Genomic DNA, 14,118 nt, shown 5'->3' on the forward strand with positions numbered 1-14,118 from the left:
TTCTGTTGGTTTCCTTTTCATTTTGTTGATTGTTTCTTTCACTGTGCAAAAGCTTTTTAGTTTGATGTAGTACAACTTGCTTATTTTTACATCTGTTATGTATGTGTTCGGTGTCATATCCAAAAAAAATATTGCCAAGAACAGTGTCAAGGAGCTTTTCCTTTATGTTTTCTTCTAGAAGTCTTATGGTTTCTGGTCTTAGATTTAAGTCTTTAATCTATTTTGAATTAATTATTATTTTTTTCTTCTTCTTCTTTTTGGCTGCCCCACAAAATACAGAGTTCCCAGGCCAGGGATCAGAGCTGAGTTGCAGTTGTGACCTAAGCTGCAGCTGAAGCAATGCTTGATCCCTAACCACTGTGCTGGGCCAGGGATCAAACCTGGGTCCCAGTGCTCCTAAGACACCATCTATCCCGTTGTGCAGCAGCAGAAACGCCAATTTTTGAATTAATTCTTACCAGTGGTGTAAGTTAGGATCAAAATTCATTCTTTTGCATGTGACTATCCGATTTTTCCAGCAACAATTTATTATCTTTTGACCTTTTTTCCACTGAGTATGCTTGGCTCCTTTGTCAAATGTTAATTGACTATATTATGTATAAGTTTATTCCTGGCCTGGGCTTTCCATTCTCTTACAGTGGTCTATTTGCCCATTTTTACACCATCGCCATACTTGTTTTGGGTACTATAGCTTTGTAATATGCTTTGAAATCAGAAATTGTAATGCCTCCTGCTTTGTTCTTTCTCAAGATTGCTTTGGCTATTTGGGTTTCTTTTTCAGTTTCAAATGAATTTTAGGATTTTTTTTTTTTTTTTTTTTAATTTCGGTGAAAATTCCCGTTAGAATCTTGAAAGAATTTCGTAAAACCTGTAGGTTACTTTGGGCAGTTTGGATATTTTAACAATATTGTCTTCTAATCTATTAACACATAGTATCTTTCCATTTATTTGTGTTTTTGTAATTTCTTTCATCAGTGTCTTAATTTTTATTTATTTATTTATTTTTTGGCTGCCCTGCTGCATAAGTAGTTTCTGAACCAGGGATCAGAATCTAGCTACAGTTGAGACCTACACCACACCTGCAGCAATGCTGGATCCTTTAAGCCACTGCACAGGGCTGGGGATTGAACCTGCATCCTGATGCTACTGATTCTGTTGTGCCACAGTGGGAATGCCAGTGTCTTAAGCTTTTCAGTGTACAAATCTTTTGCCTTCTCGGTTAAATTTATTCCTGGGTATTTTTTGTTTTTTGATGCTGTTGTAAATGGGATCGTGATTTAGTCATGGTAGATTGTATGTTTCTTGGAGCTGATTTATTTATTCTTTTTTGGTGTGTCGTTGTTCATAGTAGTATCTTGTGCTCCTTTGTATTTCTGTGGAATAAATTGTATTATCTGACTTTTTGGAAACAAATTCCTCATCTGTAAGATGGAAATACTAACACTTAACTCTATAAGAGTTAAATGAGATGATGTATGGAAAAATGCCTGTTGCTCAGTCAGAGCTACACAAAAGTGAGTTACTTTTCCCAAGGAGTAGCCCCCCCTCAAAAAAAAAAAATCTCAATTTTCTTTTTCCACTTGTTGTGGAACAAATAGAAATTGAAAAGAGAAGACTTGTAATAGTTGGGAGACTGGAACCTTGATTTATGATAAAGAAGTCAATTTGTATTTTATTTATTTTTTATATAAATGGCCTAGGAAGAAAAATATAATAGCTGTTTAAGGTTATGTGGTCAATTAAATAGTTAAAAATCAAAATTTTACTGAGACTTATGCAAAAATAATTAGAAGTTATGTATTACGTAGTCGTTTCCTGAGTGCAGTGATTCATATGTATTTTATTTTATTTTGTATCTTAAAGTCGTATGTTAACAAAATTACATATTGGCTGGATGTAGTTATTAAAAATTCCACTTCTCTCAGTTTGAAGTTTCAAAGCATTTATCTAATGATAGTTTTTAAAATCTTGCGTTTCCTTATAGAAATTGAATCAGCAAAGAGATTCTTTTTTTTTTTTTTTTTTTTTTGTTCAGTGTTGTTTGGCCTTATCTTTTTGTCGCAGAAATATTTTATTATGTGTGGCTGCTTTTTAAAATTTTATAATAAGAAAACCTCTTTAAAATATTTTAAAATTTCAACAGTAGAACATTTTTAATTTTTTTGATTGTAGTTGATTTACAGTGTTTTAGGTGTACAGCAAAGTGATTCAGCTATATATCTCTCCATATAAATGTTCCTTTTCAGATTCTTTTTCGTTATAGGTTATTACAAGACATTGAAAATAGTTCCTTGCGCTATCCAGTGGGTCCTTGTTGTCCAACATTTTAATTTTGAAAAGACAATTTTTATCATGCCTAAAGTTTATTGGGAATTAAGTCTATTTTTTCAGTTTTTCAAAACTAATGTTGTCATTTTACTCCTCTCCTTTGACTAATATAATCCCAAAGAGCATTCATTGGACATTTTTAAAATACTTTTTTTCTGATCTCAAAGAGTCAGAATTATTATTTGAAAATGTCCAAGTGTGTATTTTCTTTTGAGAATTCTCTATTGCCTATTTATTCCTGTATCATTATTTAAGAGTTAAATGAAAGCTTTTTTATTTCTGAATAATAGAGTATATATAGGTGATACTTAATTTTTAGCCTTGCGATAGCCAAAGAAATGTCAGTGGTTTTAAAAAAAATGAGGATCTTTAATTTCTTTTGATTAACCATTGTAAGCATTCATTATCTTTTTTTTTTTTTTTTTTTGCTTTTTAGGGCCACACCCATGGCATGTGGAAATTCCTAGACCAGAGCTGCAGCCGCTGGCCTACGCCACAGCCACAGCAACTCGGGATCCAAGCTGAGTCTGCGACCTACACCACAGCTCACAGCACCACCTGATTCCCAACCCACTGAGTGAGGCCAGGGATTGAACCTGCATCCTCATGGATCCTAGTTGGGATCGTTAGCTGCTGAGCCACGAAGGGAGCTCTCAAGCATTCTTTATCTTTCTTCCACTTTTTTGTGTGAATTTGAAGATAATATGTGATTTGTATAATCATTCTTGAATAGTTGAAACTTTAAAGAATTGCAAATTACAAATTTCTGTGCCTGGTTGGAATAAATTAAGTCTGAAGCATGGCAGATATTTATTTTTTATATCTCTTTTATAGACTGGCAAATGATACTATAATAGCACTTTGGTGTAAGTTTTGGATTTTATTCCCCCATGTTAAGTGTGTGCTGTCTTTAAAAATTTATTTATTGCTATCATTTGAACAGGTGCCTCAACGCTTGTACCTACTGCAAAACTAAACACGCCAGAGGAAATTTAGCCAGTTATCCAATTGATGAACTAGTAGATAGAGCCAAACAGTCTTTTCAAGGTAAGAATTTGTAGAGTTCTCTGTGAATTTAGTCTTTTTAATAAATTATAATAGTCTTCTTAATAACACTTCACTTTAGATACATGCTTCTTTAGCTTTCCGAAGAGCTTAATTGCAGCTTATCTAACAGAAGATTTTACCAGATTCTGGTTATAATAGTCACATAATTCTTCTTTCACCACACTTCCCTTTCCTTCTGACTGTAAGGTAAGTGACATAGTTTGAGCTCTATCACCTATCTTTACACTCCGTAGAAAAGACAAAACAAAATAAAACAAAAAAGAAAGCTCTTACCTTTTGATGTGTGTTAATAAGACTTTTGTGGACTGAGTGAAACACTGTCCCTCTTTCTCTGGTAATTTCTTGACTGTTTCTCCCTCTCTCTTTGGTAATTCCTGAACTATTTAGGAAATAGTGCTAATAAGGGTTTCCAGGAGTCTTGGAAAGAGAAGGTAGATTTTACTATGTACCAGGCTTATCTCATCCACAGGACTGTTGGAGCAGTAAAGACTGGTACTGGTATAGAAACCTAATGAGAGTAATTCTTTGTGTGGGTGGCCAGCTACTTCTGAATCATCACTTGCTGGCAAATGTGATTGTCTAGGTATCTCTCAGCATATCGTCAGTCTTATCTGCAACATGAGTCACAGACATGCTGACACCTAACCATAAATTTCCTCTTTTGTCTTTGTTTATAATATGTATATATAACATTGGTGTGTTTTTATGACCAACATGAGATAATCTATTGTCTCATAGTCTTGTGGGTTAATAGTTATTGGCAGTGTCCTTTTCCTCTTAGCAAGTAACTTGGAGTGCTCTCTTCAGACACCCTGGATCTGAGAAAGTATGAGTTCCACACTTGTTTGTTTAGTCTAAAGCTTTTATCAACATGAATTTGAAATGCTCTTTATAACGGGGAGAGTAATACCCTTGATTAATATGACACTTCTCAACAGTTTTTCTTTCCTATTTTTATATTCTGAGCATAGTCCCTTCCTCTGTTCGCATTCAACTTGCATTGAAAGAGAAATAAATGGAAACTCATTGACTGTTGTAATTGGTTTGTTTCAGAGCCAGGTAATTGTCTAATCTGAGGAAAAGTCTGGGTGGTTGTCTTTTCTACAACCTGGCCACGTTAAGGATTTTTCACATAGGGCATGAGTTTGCACAGAATCCTACCCTACTTGAAAAATGATGCCCTTTGCTAGCATTCTTAGTTGGTGTATTTTTTTCCATGTAACTGTGGGATAATAGAGATATTAAAACTATATGTTCTATCTACCCAACTCTGCAAATTGGAAGGCATACGAATTAGTTTCTTGGAGGCACTTTTTCAACATCATGCATTCCTAAGTGCAACTTTTAAAAATCTCATTTTACTCTGCAAATTTATTTGAAAAATAGGAAACTGTCAAATCACTATGTAGGAAGTAAAAGTACTGTCCTGGTTTGCTTATACCTATTCTCTTTCGTAACCTGTACTAACATCTTGATATGATTGCTTCATAACTTAATACAGACACATGTATATATCATGTGTGACTTCAAGAAAAAAGAAGGCAGGAATAAGATAAAGTTGTTTTAAACTGATTACTGAATTATTCTAAGGATATCCAACTTATCTGTCTGATTTATCTTTAGAAGTGCCCTCCAGGCCACAGAGGTATAGTGAGTATTACTTTCATCATTATCAGTAGCTATATATGTGCCTGGTTATTTCCAACATTGTAAACATGGAGTGTTTACAATGTAAAGTATTTCTGTTGTTTTGTTATCTGTATATTGGAGTTGACATGGAAGGCTGTTTTCATTTGATTGATATGTGGTACTGTTACTAAAGTACTGAGGGCACAACTTTCTAGGTAAACCAGTATGTTTAGGAAATTTTAGGTCATAAGTATCCGATGCTCTTTGCCATAGAAAAGGTGTGAATTTGAAACAGTGCTGTGCTGCCTATCAGCCACATGATCTGACCAAAGTGCTTGACCTCTTCAAGCTATGGTTTTTCATTACTCTGACTTTCAATGTTGCTTGTTTGAATTTGAGATTACTTATATGAAATAATTGGCTGTGTTTTTATTATGAAGAAGTTGTGTTACCTAAACCTGAGTAATTTATTTTATTTCATTTATTTATTTTGGCTTTTTTTGTCTTTTGAGCACCACACTGTGGCATATGGAGGTTCCCAGGCTAGAGGTTGAATCGGAGCTGTAGCCGCCGGCCTATGCCAGAGCCACAGCAACACGGCATCCAAGCCGCGTCTGTAACTTACACCACAGTTCACGGCAATGCTGGATCCTTAACCCACTGAGCAAGGCCAGGGATTGAACCCACAACCTCATGGTTCCTAGTCGGATTCGTTTCCATTGTGCCATGACAGGAACTAGAGTAATTTAAATAAATGCAAGAACTCCTAAAATAGAGTAATTTAAATAAATGCAATTTTAAGTGAGAATGTTGCAACATATTGTAATAGACATTAATGCCTGGAATCAAATGACGGATTTTCTTTTGTTTTAAAATGTTTTATAAAAAAATGTTTCTGTAGAGAGACACTACTTAGTATGACAAGTACCTTTTATTTTCTTAATTTGAGAAATGCAAATTCATGCTAGGGATGGCCTTATAATTACGTTCTACACTAGGAAATAGCAGTCTGTAAGCTCACATTTTAACAACATTGAATTAGCAGCATTGTCTTTTTTTCTGCACGTACACTGAGGTCATAATGGCCTTATAGAATTTTTTTGAGTTTTAAAATTGTGAAGAATAATTATGAAGGTAAATATGATAGAAGAAACAACCGTTTTCTTATTTCTATGACTTTTTCATATTTAGTTCTTTAATAATTCACATATTAGAAATATTTTGGAGGTGATAACACCTTAAATTCTACATTATACCATTACTAAATTGTCTGCCCTATAATCAGTAATAAATATTGTGGTTCTTTGAAAAGTTACTTTTAGACAAAAAGTCTAAATATGCTGTCAGTAAATTTTAATGCTGTGTTTAAAGTTACTTTGTCAGTGCAAGTTAAATTTCCCATACTGAAAATTCTATTTCCTTCCTTGCTTTTTCTTAAAGTTTTATGACCATATATCAGAAATACAAAGTGAGTTTTTAAAACTCTGTGCTAATTATACAATGGGGGATTAGAACCCAGGTTGCCTGTCATGTTGCAGACTATACAACATTTTTTTTTCTGAATAGCATATTTATGAAACTTTTTATATTCATAAACATTTAATTCTTAGAAGTCCAGTGAATGAAGAGACTAGGGCTAACCTAAAGGCAAGGAGAATTCAGAAGAGATTCTGAAATAATCATGAAATCATTCTGAATATGAAATGATTTCCTAAGGTACTAAAATTATACTCACTGTACATTCATCTGCCAAAATACGAGAAAAGGCACTCATTAACTTTTGAATGGATATAATTAAATTAGTTTATATTTTTAAATAGAAACCTTACCTTTTATAAAAAGTATTCATTTAGTTTATATTTCATTGGTTTCCTACCTTTTTTTTTTCCTTTCTCTTAACTTAGTCCCGTTGACATTTTCTTTTTTTTTTTTTTTTTTTCATTCACTGTCTTTTACCTTCTCAGTGTGTATATCATTTTCGTGGGCAGTTGTACATATGCGAATGCAGTATTTACTAGGTTGACTTCTGGGTATCATCACATTGTTCTCACAGACCCCTGGGAAACCTTCCCCTCACTTCCTCACTTGTGCTGAGCTTTAGGTTTTGAAAATTCCTAGGCATAATCGTCTTTGGGGGCCGGGGTTTGACATGGTTGCATTTTAGATATCTAGAAAAACATGTCAAGCAATGACCAGGACTTTGTTGGGGCCAGAATGAATTTACAAGCTAGTGTTTTCTAGGATATTTGTATTGATTTTTCTCTAGCAGCTAATCAATCAGTTTCAGTTGTATAAGTGATAGAGCAAACCTTTTTAAGTGTGCTGGGTGAGTGGTGTGGAAACAACACCTTTCACTGCTGTCTCTGGAATCAAAATGTAGAGATGATGGATGAGCTGTTTTTATAGCTCTCGTTGTGCTTTTCTAGATCTCATTTCTGTGTTGCTCTTTTTTTCCTCCCTCATAAATCTGAGCTACCCTCCCAACCCCTGCAAGATAAGTGGCATAAACCAGTTATGGAAAGGTAAATAAATTAAGATGAAATATTCAGAGCCAGGAGAAAATTTCTTGATGCTTAGTGATTTCAAGATTAATGTTGGAATTTTAAGAAACGAATTCTGTTTTATTTCAAGACTTGCAAAGATATTGTCTGTTGTGAATGAGATTAATTATGCAATGCAGCTGGGAAACATTGCTTCCTGCCCTTTTAGATAGGAAAAGATATAAGCAACGTTTGATTTTCTGGTGTATAAATTTCACGTTGTTGAGTTGTATGATTTGCATCAAACTGCGTTTGACTTATCACCTTTAGCAATGACTACAGTATATTGATTTTCACCTAAGATTAAAGAGAGACCAATAATTGCATCCTATTAATTTACATGGCAGTTATTTAAATGTCTCTTTTATTCCTTTATCTTTTCATTTGTGCTCTGTTCAAATTGAGTACTTCTTCTATAGGATTAATAATCTTAATGTACGTATTTGTTATACATTGTCAACTTCCAGACAAGGATTTTACATTAAATGATTGTATGTAATAGACCATGAAAATAAGGGCTGTATAAAATGCTATATTGTATTTCAAAAGAGGAAGGATATAATTTTACCAACTAGTGAGTCTTGGTTCTCCTGAAGAATAAGAAAATAAGGTGATTTATATAATTCGATATGAGTGTATAAAAGAATGTATGTAGTTTATAATGAGATATCTACATATTTCTAGGCTATAAACACTAAGGATTATTTTCACAGATCCTTTCCTAAGAGACATTGACAAATGCAATGGAAATGCCCTTAGCTACTAATATATAGAATTTCAAGATACAGTCTCTGTGTAACTATTCCTTCTGTTGAGTCTTAGAAAAAAACCCAAAGTATAATATTAAAATATAACTTTTAAAAGAAATTTTAATACAAGAGCAAAATAAATGTAATGAACATAATACATTTAACTTGATTGGGGATTTGATGCCTGTGATACTAGCTGTTTTTCAGATACTCAATTTAAATAAGCTGAGATTAATCAGTTTGATTTCAGATAGAATGTTAGTTCAGGCTATCTGTGGCCGACTAGAGCATAATTTACTTGGTCCTTGTCTCTTCAGACCTTCGGGTTTCTAAATCAGTGGCGTTCAGCTTTTTCTTGGCAATAAAGGAACTCTTTCTTCAAATGAAATTTGAAAAGTAAAAGCAGAACTACCATGATTGAAGTAGAGGGGGGCCCTGTTTAATGAGCCCTTGCTTCTGAGGCCTTTCCTCAGAACCTTGAGGATTCAGCCTGAGCTAGCTGGTGTAGATAAGTATTTCTCTGGTGTATTCCTTAATACACCAGTCCAGGCCCACCAGATGTTTTCTTAAAGGGCCAGATCGTAAATGCTTAGGCTTTGTGGGCTGCGAGAACTCCCTTGCAGAGAGCTATCAAAAAAAGAGTCAACTGATGTTTTACTGAGTGTTTACTGTGCTGTATGGAAATGAAAACTGTGGGAAAGACAGCGTCCTTGTCTTCAGTGAGCTCCTCCTAGTCTAGGAGGACAGGGAGTAGCAAGATGGAGCCATAGAAATTAAAGTACACAGAACCAGAGAGCAGGTCTTGGGATGGCAAAAATTATTGAGCCTTTTAACTTAAATACCTTCTGAGTTTGAAAACATTCATTATCGGACAGGGTGGTGTCAGCAAATTGACAGCCCTTCTGCACCCCTCCTTTTTCCCAACTCCAGGCAGCCTTTTAATCAACCGGGGTTTCTCTCCAGAATCCTTCTCAATACAGAGTTCTTAGTAGCCACTGCTATTTGATTACGCTTCATATTCTAGATGAAATCCACTTGCCATTCTGAATCTTAAGGTTTATGTGATGCTAGATGTTCATGAAAGAAAGAAACCAGACACAGACTCTTTAACCGAAGTAACTATTGGAACTCTGTCATGGTTATTTTGCCACTCATTTAGTGAATATGTATTAAATATTTAGTAGAAACAGTTCAGGTTTCTGCTAATAGGCAGATGCTTTAGGAGAGCAATGGTAACAATACATTATTATAATCAGCCTTTGATAACTTCCGCCAATAAGATTGGGAGGTCAGTGGTGAGGTTTGCTGATAATTGAGCAAGCGGCTTATCCTTGCTGTGGGAAACAAGGATGTAGTCCCAAGGCTGTTTTACCGAATGACATCTGTTCATAATTCTCTAAGTTTGTGTAGTTCAGAGTACAAATAATCCCAAGTACAGAAAACTTGGAGTTTCTGGGAATACCTTTTTATATCCATTTGTTGGAAAACTAGAGTATAATCCATCTGTCATTGTTATTGGTGAGTTATATGTATATGCTTTTTACTCTGTTTTGTTCCACAAAACAACCTGCAAGTATGTAAGTAAGTATGAAAAATATATACAATAAAGAGACCTTGGGAAAACATACGAGAAAAAGTCCAGACCTGGTGTAGAACTGGAACACGGGAAAGCAGCCCTTAGTCACATATGCAGTTTTGACTCTGAATGTCTTCGAAGCTTATTGTCTAAGAGGAAAAAAGAAAATAACAACCCAGCTTCGCATTTAGATTCGAAAGCGATTTTTCACAGGTAAGTTCTTCCAGGGAGTATTGAGAGATGTAGAAGGTCTCAACAGCCTCCCATTGACACTCCAGCTCACATACTGTGTTTCTTAGGGTTGTCTATTTTGGCATCCCTTGTTAAAACTTGTAGCCATGCCCTGAAAAGCATAACCCTCTGAAAGGATTTATTGGGAGGCTAAGACAATACATTCTAAGTATTTGTGACTCGCTAGTGATCTGGCCCCACTTCCATAGCCCTTGGGCGCCACAGAGAAATCCTGCTGTAGAGGCTAATAGTTTAGGGTTTGCATCCCCGAGGTCATTTTGTGAGAAGGAACGTCGGAATGCAGGAAGAAGATTCTAGAATTTGTGTTTATTGTATTTTCTTTAAAAATTTTTTTGGTATATATTTCATGTTGTGTATAATATATTAGCATAATAGTACATGAGTATAATTAATAAATGCACCTTCATGGGAATGCATTTTTATTTTTTTTAATTTATTTATTTTTTATTTTTTATTTATTTATTTTTTGTCTTTTTGTCTTTTTTTGTCTTTTGTTGTTGTTGTTGTTGTTGCTATTTCTTGGGCCGCTCCCGCGGCATATGGAGGTTCCCAGGCCACGGGTTGAATCGGAGCTGTAGCCACCGGCCGACGCCAGAGCCACCGCAACGCGGGATCCGAGCCGCGTCTGCAACCTACACCACAGCTCACGGCAACACCGGATCCTTAACCCACTGAGCAAGGGCAGGGACCGAACCCGCAACCTCATGGTTCCTAGTCGGATTCGTTAACCACTGCGCCACGACGGGAACTCCTATTTTTTATTTTTTAAAAGTAGTACCCTTTTAATGGTAAGGCTTTTTTTTTCTGTTTTGATATGACTTTTGCTAGGTTTTCTACACTTTTCTACATTTCCTGGGTTTTTTTATTTTTTTAATTTTTTTTATTTTCCCACTGTACAGCAAAGGGATCAAGTTATCCTTACATGTATACATTACAATTACATTTTTTTCTCCCCACCCTTTGTTCTGTTGCAACATGAGTATCTAGACATAGTTCTCAATGCTACTCAGCAGGATCTCCTTGTAAATCTATTCTGAGTTGTGTCTGATAAGCCCAAGCTCCCGATCCCTCCCACTCTCTCCCCCTCCCATCAGGCAGCCACAAGTCTTTTCTCCAAGTCTATGATTTTCTTTTCTGAGGAGATGTTCATTTGTGCTGGATATTAGATTCCAGTTATAAGTGATATCATATGGTATTTGTCTTTGTCTTTCTGGCTCATTTCACTCAGTATGAGATTCTCTAGTTCCATCCATGTTGCTGCAAATGGCATTATGTCGTTCTTTTTTACGGCTGAGTAGTATTCCATTGTGTATATATACCACATCTTCCTGGGAAACCTGGACAGCTGCATGCAAATAGAACACACCCTCACACCATGCACAAAAATAAACTCAAAATGGCTGAAAGACTTAAATATACGACAGGACACCATCAAACTCCTAGAAGAAAACAGAGGCAAAACACTCTCTGACATCAACATCATGAATATTTTCTCAGGTCAGTCTCTCAAAGCAATAGAAATTAGAGCAAAAATAAACCCATGGGACCTCATCAAACTGAAAAGCTTTTGCACAGCAAAGGAAACCAAAAAGAAAAGAAAAAGACAACTTTCAGAATGGGAGAAAATAGTTTCAAATGATGCAGCCGACAAGGGCTTAATCTCTAGAATATATAAACAACTTATACAACTCAACAGCAAAAAAACCAATCAATCAGTGGAAAAATGGGCAAAAGACCTGAATAGACATTTCTCCAAAGAAGATATACAGATGGCCAACAAACACATGAAAAAATGCTCAACATCGCTGACTATAAGAGAAATGCAAATCAAAACTACCATGAGATACCACCTCACACCAGTCAGAATGGCCATCATTAATAAATCCACAAATAACAAGTGCTGGAGGGGCTGTGGAGAAAAGGGAACCCTCCTGCACTGCTGGTGGGAATGTAAACTGGTATAGCCACTATGGAGAACAGTTTGGAGATACCTTAGAAATCTATCCATAGAACTTCCATATGACCCCACAATCCCACTCTTGGGCACATATCCGGACAAAACTCTACTTAAAAGAGACACATGCACCCGCATGTTCATTGCATCACTATTCACAATAGCCAGGACATGGAAACAACCCAAATGTCCATCAACAGATGATTGGATTTGGAAGATGTGGGAATGCATTTTTAAATTTTTTCAACTGAATCAGAAAAGTGGTTTCCTAAAATATGGAGACCACTGACTTAGAGGAACAAGTAGCCTGCCCATTTTCTACTCTAAACCCACTTCTTTCAGCCAGGCATTTGGTTCGAGTAGCACAGCAGAGTTCTTTTCTGTCTGTCAAGATCCTAAGGTGCCCGTATTCTGTTTTGATTGAGTGTGAATCCATCTGCTTTTGAGATCAAATAAGCAAATAATGAAGAGTGTGCCCTTTGAAGGGAACCTGAAGGACTGAAGGCTCTTGCTTGGCATCTGCTCAGATGAAACTTCCTCCTCCTCAGCAACACGGTTCCGCCCTCCTTCCATCTGTGTTTCAGGTCACTGGGAGAACGAGCCAAGAGGGTGTGGGTTCAGGCATGGGTGACAGTGCATATGTGGGTTTAGTAGGTCCTCAGTAAATGTTAAATGAGTGGTTAATCCTGAATTGATTATGCTCAATGAAATTCTATATGCCACCTGGAACCTATAATGAAAACATAGTATGGAAAATCTTAATTTCTAAGGTGGGCAAGAGATCTTGCTTTATTTCAGCTGCTCTTCAGGCACAATTGAGTACTGTGTCTCATAACACAGTCTCGATTTTACGACACCAGATATTCGGTGGTTGTGGCCTTCCAAGATTTGCAACAGAGAAATAATTTACTTTGGGAAATTATTTTCTGAGAGTTAACAGGCATCCGTCATTTTACCAAATGAGTATATGCACATAGGTCAACACTTCTAGACACAAATCAATATTTGCTCTAATTTTTTTTTTTTTTTTTTTTTTTTTTTTTTAGTGAAATAATTCTGCAAATGAATTTTGGTGACAAGGGGACAAAAGTTAACCAGGGGTTTGCTTTCAGAGTTTAAACCGAGACTGATCTGTCTCTGGGATCATTTTGGTGAACTTTAAAGGCTGCAAGTTAGTTTTGGAAGGTTGTTTAATGGAATTTTAATAGCACTGGAAAGATGTGAAAGTGATACTGCTACCTGGTGGTTTGTAAACCTGACCTTTGTGAGATGTTTTCTGGGCAAAAGTACTACTTTGTGATGCCAGCAGCTTTTATTGATTCTGCAGAGTCTGCAGTTTTCTAACACTGGCTGTCAATTCATTCCAGCTGAAAAATTATTAAATTTCTTCTCCTGCTTGTGTGGATATTAAATTGCAGTAAACATACTTGCACAATGTCAGGTACGGCAAGCACAATTTTCTGCGTGAAAAAAAATGTTTGTTAGTGGGACCTTGGCTGTTCAGCAGAGGTTATAAATTTCTGTATTTCTTTTTATTTGTTGCTCTCAGTTATGTTTTTTATTTCTCTTGGTGAGTTCCAACACATTTCTTGTTATTTGTAATATAAGAAAGAAAAGTATACTTTAGATTGCTGACTTTAAAAACTATGCCCTTTAGTTCATTTCTGGTACTATCAGCCAAAGAAGGGTGAGAACCTGTGGGTAGAAGGACTTAAACAGTGAAAATATAATTGGGGCAGAATGAGAAAGATCTGATGGATGAATGAATTGAACGAATAAGGGAAGGAATGAGTGGTTGGATGATCATACACTCCCCATAGATCTTTTTGATTTGTTGAATTTTAGCGAGGGAAGGCAAATGATGGCGCGATAGTAATCCTCCATGAAGCAAGTCTTCAGCTTTACTGTCTCTAAGAATAACCTCGAGACCTTTGGAGTGTGTGGTCAAAATGCAAATATCTGGCCAGATTCCCTATTCAGTAGGTCTGCCAAAGGGCTAGATATTACATTTTATTTTATTTT

The 14,118-nt window shown here is 35.9% G+C and overlaps 1 protein-coding gene across 50 annotated transcripts in view; it reads left to right on the top strand.

The window, feature by feature from the left end:
• CDKAL1 (CDK5 regulatory subunit associated protein 1 like 1) overlaps positions 1–14,118 on the top strand; it is a 951,913-nt gene that overhangs the window by 284,082 nt on the left and 653,713 nt on the right. For all 50 annotated transcript variants that reach the window (XR_014809698.1, XR_014809711.1, XR_014809714.1 and 47 more), the window contains one exon: positions 3,272–3,375. Coding sequence is in view for 22 of the 50 variants with exons in the window: in XM_005665623.4 (XP_005665680.2) it covers positions 3,272–3,375 (104 nt within the window). In the remaining 28 variants the exon portion in view is untranslated. The remainder of the gene's footprint in view (positions 1–3,271; positions 3,376–14,118) is intronic.

This window comes from Sus scrofa, chromosome 7 (genome assembly GCF_054392235.1).
Source record: "Sus scrofa isolate SSC_HxYL_T2T_F1_AM1 chromosome 7, Sscrofa_HxYL_maternal_Yorkshire_Landrace_v2.0, whole genome shotgun sequence".
Classification (NCBI taxonomy): Eukaryota; Metazoa; Chordata; class Mammalia; order Artiodactyla; family Suidae; genus Sus; species Sus scrofa.